The 7,225-nt window shown below is 42.9% G+C and overlaps 1 protein-coding gene across 2 annotated transcripts in view; it reads right to left on the reverse strand.

Annotated features, from left to right (window-relative positions):
• MAPK14 (mitogen-activated protein kinase 14) overlaps positions 1 to 7,212 on the reverse strand; it is a 91,387-nt gene extending 84,175 nt beyond the window's left edge. For both annotated transcript variants that reach the window (XM_004710733.2, XM_004710732.3), the window contains exon 1: positions 7,075 to 7,212. In XM_004710733.2, the coding sequence (XP_004710790.1) occupies positions 7,075 to 7,190 (116 nt within the window). In that variant the 5' untranslated portion in view covers positions 7,191 to 7,212. The remainder of the gene's footprint in view (positions 1 to 7,074) is intronic.
• Between the last annotated feature and the right edge of the window lie 13 nt (positions 7,213 to 7,225).

Below are 7,225 nucleotides of genomic sequence, written 5' to 3' on the forward strand. Positions count from 1 at the left end.
GGGGTTTTTTTTTCTTCTTGATCTGGGCAACCGTTGGGGCGGGATTGGTTTTCTACAGTCAGGTGACGCCTCTTTCTTCACAAATGGAGAACTGGAGGAAAGGAGCATAGGTGTCACAACACCACCTCAGCAGCCACAACCTGCAGGAAAAGACTGCGGAGTGTTGAAACCCCAGAACCACGCCCTCTGCCCAGGCGGCCTCTCCATGGTGATGACTCCTGCTCCTCACCTAGCAGCATAGGTTACGAATCCCATAAGGTAGGTGACAATACCAGCTGCTGTGGTTGTTGTGAGGTGCTGTCGGGTCGGTTCCGACTCGTAGTGCCCCCGTGTACCACAGAAGGAAACTCTGCCTCGTCCTGTGTCATCCTCACAGCTGTTTTTGTGTTTGAGCCAATCAGTGCAGGCCCTGTGTCAATCCATCTCGTCAAGGGCCTTCCTCTTTTTTGCTGCCCTCTACTTTACCAAGCACGATGCTCTTCTCCACGCCCTGCTCTTTCCAGATAACAAAACAAGCTCACTCAAAACACTCATTGCCACCCAGTCGACGCTGACTCACAGCGACCCTACAGGGCCAGGGGAGAACTGCCCCAAGACTGAACTGTAGGTGGGAGTAGAAAAGTCCCATCCTTTTTAGCTACCAAGGGCTCAATAACGCTTTGAATGAGACTACTTTGTAACCTGTAAAATCCTACAAATATTATCAGTTACTACTATAGTGAGTGGAACCTAGCCCAGCAAAGACTCTGTGATCCGAGCCAAGGAACTCTAATATCGCAGAGAATTCTTCTACCTTTGAACCATAACTCCAGGAGCCCTACTCCAGTGCAATGTTGCCCATGAAGGGCAAAGCCAGTATAGATCATTTGAGGCAGAATATTCCTCAACACCAAGAATTTAAACTAGAGAACTGAAAAGTCAGAGGTCCAGGATACCCTTATTTGAAGATGAAAGCCAATGGAAAAATGTGATTTGGTAAAATATGACTATCATCAAGCAGACTAAACTCTTTCTTTTAATACTCATTATACCTCAATAAATATCAATATTTGTTATAATGTTTAAATCTTACTAGTACTGAGAGCATTTGCTCAGGAAATAGGGAGAAACACCAACATGAGCCTACTATCTATCACCACTACATGTGTGATTGGCACTGCTCTCCAGGGTCAGGAGTTGAAAATATCATCTTTGCACATAGAAATACATAATAAAAGGGAGGTCAGTGGGGGGATTACAAGAGGTACAGACAAAAGAGGTAAATACTATTTATTATATGTGCACTCTGACAATGACAGTAATCTGAGTAGAGACATAGACAGACAGACATAGGTGCTAACTAGGAGTGAGAAGAAGAATGGGACTTTACTATGAATGTGTACATGTCTGGCAGGATATTTTTACATGCCTGCTTACTGAGGATGCTTGGGGGATAAAAGGACGGTCTACAAAAGAGGGTTTCAGAAAGTTTGTGGGAAAGTTCCACCTTCCCATGAACTTTTTGAAGCCCCTGCGTGTTTTTTATTTGTATTCTGGCTCATTCCAAAAGAAAGATTTAAATCATGAATAGCTGTTAACTTAAAAAGCAAACAACCAAACAAAAAGTGGTTTCACCTTTATTTCTAGGTAATATTACATATAACCCTGTTCTACAAAGCATGTAGGGAGTTCTTAGAACATTTTGCCATTTTCTCACTAGAGCAGTGGTTCTCATCCTGTGGGTCATGACCGATTCATAACAGTAGCAAAATTACAGGGGTCGCCCGATTCATAACAGTAGAAAAATTACAGTGATGAAGTAGCAATGAAAATAATGTATGGTTGGGGGGGGTCACCACAACATGAGGAACTGTATTAAAGGGTCGCGACATTAGGAAGGTTGAGAACCACTGTACTTAAAGGCTTTAATGATATACTTCATACACTGATGGCAAACTTCAAGTGCCCTGTACCAGGCCCGAAACACAGTAAGCAATCCACAGTAGTTTTGACCACGAGGACATAAACTCCTTCAGACGAAGAAGGGATTGTCCCAGCTGTTGTGTTCAGCACTACCTCAAAAGTCGGTTCAGGAAAAACTGCTGAATACATGACTGAGTGAGTCCTCGACTCTCATCACCCTATTTATGACTCCCAGGGCCCGGCCTCCCCTAATCAAGAGCAAGGCATTGGAACAACCGTACCCCAGGGGAAAGGCATTTTAAGTTCCTCTTTATATTTCCTTAAAGTCACCACAAAGATTCTCCCCTTCTGTCCCAAAACCACAAAATCAATGCCTTGCAACAATGTATTCTTAAAGCAATTTTGCTTCATTTCCCCTCAAAGACAATGCACAAAGTTCCTTAAAATGCACAGGGCTTAGCTTAGTTCCCTTTCACCTTACGCAAGGAAAAGACACACTTTTAAACCCCTGTCAAACTTCTTTACTCTGGCTCCTTCATCTTGGATTCATAGTTGCCCACCACACAGGCTGTCACTTGCTCTTTACTAAGCAGTCTACAAATTAAGATAAAGAAAATGGGCTCAAAAGAAAGAGAAATTACACATCAAGCACACTCCAGGTAAGCAAACTAGGAAACTGAATATAGTTTTCAATGATGCTGCATCCCGTTAGACACTAGGAGAGATTCTATTTTGCAGGGGTAGGGGGTGGTGGGGGATGCTAGGCTACAGGCACAGTCCTTCAAGCCACATCAGAGGCTGTGTCACTACTTTATCGGCGTGTTTCTATTTGTCTCAAAATATTATCACCAACTTGATTTCCTGATTTTTTCCCACCAGACTTGAATGAAAATTTCAGAATCATTAGGATTCTAGTTGGCCTTTATCTTACTCCCTAAAATCAAATGTGCTCTCAAAGAATTCAGATGGATAACAAATACAAGGGCACTCAAGTAAATTCTGAGAAGTTCTAAAAAAATGCTTTCTGGCACACCTGAAGGGCGAAATTTGAGGCTTTCTAATTGTATAAAGAGGTACTGCCTTGGAAACCACTGGGGCAGTTCTACCCCCACTGTCCTATAGGCACGCTGAATCAGAACTGACTCAAAGGCCATCGATGAGTGTGATTGTCGTTTGGTCACACCTGAAACGTTGCTCATTGGGGGAAAAACACAGCTGCAAACAACTACTCTAAGATAACAATTATTTGTAAATCCATGTTCTTTTTAAAAATCATCTTATCGGGAGCTTTTACAGATATTATAACAACCCATAATTCAATCAGATCAAGCATAATTGTATAATTGCTGCCACCATCGGCTGCAAAACATTTTCTTTCTTCTTGAACTCTTTGATATCAGTTCTACTTTATCTCCTCCCTCCCCTACTATTATATTATATATTGTTATTATTATTATTACTTGCCATATTTTACACCATCCAATGTATCTGTTCACCTACAATTCGGTTATTCATTCCCCTGGAGTGGAATTATACAGTCATCATTACTATCAGTTCCCCCTCCCTCCACCTCTTCCTTTACCCTCTGGGAATCCTTACTCCCATTACTATATCTGAAGGGTTTATCTATCTTGAATTTCATGCATTGAATGATCTTAATTATATAAATGAACATACGCAGGTCTAACAAGATTAATGAGGTAAAACTAAGACCATAATAGTAAGAGGAGGAAATATTAAAGAACTAGAGGATAGTTATTCTGATATTCAGTACATCATATTTAATAGTAAATTTTCAAATAATTTCAGTTGTATTTTCCTGTGCCAATACTACACAGCATTGTCTCTCACTCCCTCTCACACCAGTTGCTTTCCAGTAGACTGACTCATGATAAGCCCATGCATTTCAGAGCAGAACTGTGCTCTTCCAGGTCTTAAATGGATGTTTTTTCCACAAAGTAAGCTCACCAGGCTTTTCTTCCAAAGTAGTTCGGGGTAGACTTGAACTTCCACCCTGCCTTTCAGTTAGCTGACCAATTCATTACTCTTTATACCACCTTGGGACTGTGGCTGCATTTTAGATCCCGCCTAAATATAACTGGTTGAAATACTACTTGAAAAAACAAACACACCTCGGCTTCTCTGAAAAGAACACAAAAACTTAACAGTGAATGTTTCTGCAAAAGAGGAAAGGGTGGCTTGGGAACAAAAAGTGAGAGGGGGAAAATTTTCACTAAATACTCTTTTATCTACTTTTAATTTTATAAAATGTCAACTATAAAGATAAAAATATAAAAATAGAATATTGCCTATTTTAAAAAAATTTGTTTAATAAAGCTACTCCCAAATGACAGATACTGCTGGTTTCTGTAAAGTATAAATGTACAGTACTACTGAAGGATTAGGGCTCATTTTAGTGTCACTTTATTGTAAATTTTGTTCTCTTTTCTAGTGCAGAGCTAATTCATGCCAAATAAGCGTTGCTGGCAAACATTTCAATATCAAATTCACCTAAATTCCCTTTAGCTGAGTTATTCTACTCTATCACTCCATCAAAGTTTAAATGGATTCACCAGAGGCTTATTCCACTTGGGAACCCTGTAAATGGGTTTGGGGCTTTCACTGTCATCCACAGTTTTCTGCAAACTGAATACTCAAAATTTAAGCTCTAAAACTGTCCCTCCTCCAGTCTTGGATTTTATTATTTACAATCCTTGGATCACACAGGCTAGTGTTTGTCTTCTGTGTGGACTTAGCTGACACCTCACTTAGACTGCTTATTTTAAGATGAGTCTTTAAGACCCCAGATGCTATTCTGTCTGATAGCTAGGTATCACCTTATTCCTTCACCACACTTTGCTACAACACTCACATCTTCAGCAATCTTTTCATGAGGGCAAGTATTGAGTAGGGCCACATCATAAGAACCAGTTGTTCTAAGTAGTTACAATTAAGTTTGAGTTCAAAACCCATCTATCTATCTATCTATCTATCTATCTATCTATCATCTATCTATCAATGATTTACATATGTCCTAGTTCAGGATGTGAATCACCTTCCTATCACATAGAGTACATTGAAAGTTAGATTAATGAAGATGTAGTTATTTTAAAATTTAACTCCTTATCATTTGCTCTCCCTTTTGAGTATTTAAATTTTGTTTTAGTTTTTAATATTTTCTGCTTTCTTTTAAGTTGAGGTTTTTCTATTTTGTTTTCGTTGTTGTGTTTTGTTTTGTTTTTTTGCAGGGGAGACATGTTTTTCTGTATGTGAAATGCAGAATAGGTACATCTATAGACAGTTGTAACTGGGTTCATACTTTCTTAGGGCTGTGGCAAGTGAGGCTGAGGGGAAAAAGGGCGCTAAAATAATAATGTTCAGAAGATAATGTTCTAAAATTGATTGTGGTGATGACTGCACAACTCTAATATGATTAAACCGTTGAATTGTATAATATGTGAATTAAATGTCAATAAAGGTATTAACATAATAATAAAGCTTTACAAATTAAAAAAGGGAAAAAATCTTAAATACTAGCAACAAAAACCTGATTATTACAAAAACAAAAACGTGTCAATGAAAAGACGGTAAATTAATGAACTACAAAAGGAACAAAGATCCAAATAATATCTCTGGAAAGCAGCAAACCAAGAAATAACAAGTATTATGAATGCAAAGGGCTGCAAATGCCGTTAAAATATAAACTGTCATACAGTAAAAACAAGAGAAAGATGTCAAGCCTGGTGCTTTCTGCAAGAGAACATCAACAGCCTGAACTAGAAACTGCAATATGATCTGCTGCAGGGCACGGTTGCACAATCACAATTACCCAGAAGAGTCTACCAAACAGGAAATTCATGATAGGGCTTTAAGGAACACAGGAATGATCCTTAAAGATGAACACATTCAAGAACTGGAATTTGTTTTAAGCAAAAACTTACTTTGCCGGGCCCTTTGCAATGCTGCATGCACAGGAATTACTAAAACCCGAGAGTGGGAGAGAGCTCATGAGGAAATCTGATGGTACATTTTGGAGCAGGAGCACCCAGACGATATAGTAAGTCTGAAACACTGTCCTTAAAACCGAGGAAAGCAGAGAAGTTGGAGAAACAGTTCAAGCCCCACGTTTTCCGGGACCAATTTCATTTAGAGCACATTCGTGTCGTAAAGGAAAGGTTGAACATGGCAACGCGTCTCTTCCTCCTTGTGCTAAAAGACCCGAAAATCACCTGGTACTTTGGGTCATAAGGGGGATACGATTCCTGGCAAACGCCCTAAAGGGGGCTTTTATAAACACAATACGTTAGGGCTTGCCACAATTTCAAAACGATTGGCAATACTTTGCTGAAGGGTTCACTTTCTGATCTTGAGAACGCCCAAGGGTCCCGAATGTCACTCGCTCCCAATGAGAAAGCCGTTTTGTGAAACAATACTTCAAGCGAGCAGAAGCCCGTCAGCGGTCAGTGAGGCGCCTGCTTCTTCAACAGCAGGGTGCCCGCAGAGGCACCACCACCACCCAGCCCCCCTCCGAGAAAAGGAAATACGCTTTCAACCGAATCGGAAACACACCACTCAAGCTGGCACGGTGTTCTCCGAGATAAAGGCAGTATTTTAAGCTCTCTGCGAATTCACGTGCCAATTCAACACGAACGCTGCTCCGAGCGGGATTGCAACAAAGCTCTGCAAAACAGCCCGGGGAGCGCGTCCAGGCTTGGCAATCGTGCTCGGGGGCTCGCAGCCGCCCAGCCGGGCTCTGCCCTGCTGCTGCTTGCATGCTGGTCCGCTCGGATGGCCGGCTCCGGCGCCCCGGGCTGGGCACGCCTCCGGAGAGGGCCCTTGTGTTCGACGCGAGCAGGGACACCCCGAGCGGAGGGCACCCTCGGTCCCTGTCCCCGGGGCTACAGCAGCGCTGGGTGCGAGCCGTGGGCGAATTCCACCCCCCACCCCCCACCCCCACCCAGCGTGCAACTGCGTCCGGCACACGACTGACCACCTACACGGCGTGCCAATGGGGCTGCAAAGGCGCAAGAAGGAATTCGAAGGAGCAGCGAGGCCGCCCCCCGAGGAAAATTCCTGCCGCTGGGCGCATCGCTGAGCCGTGGGGGCAGGCCCGACCGTCGGGCTGGAGGGGCCACCCCTGCCCACCTTGGCCTCAGGCCGCGCGACACTCACCACACGGAGCCATAGGCGCCCGAGCCCACCGGGGACAGGTTCTGATAGCGCTCGGGCACCTCCCAGATGGTCTTGTTCAGCTCCTGCCGGTAGAATGTGGGCCTCTCCTGAGACATCTTCCAGCGGCGGCCGCAGGGTGAGGAGGTGGCCC

Source organism: Echinops telfairi, unplaced genomic scaffold (assembly GCF_000313985.2).
Source record: "Echinops telfairi isolate 266 unplaced genomic scaffold, ASM31398v2 ScPeMD7_3533;HRSCAF=4204_1, whole genome shotgun sequence".
Classification (NCBI taxonomy): Eukaryota; Metazoa; Chordata; class Mammalia; order Afrosoricida; family Tenrecidae; genus Echinops; species Echinops telfairi.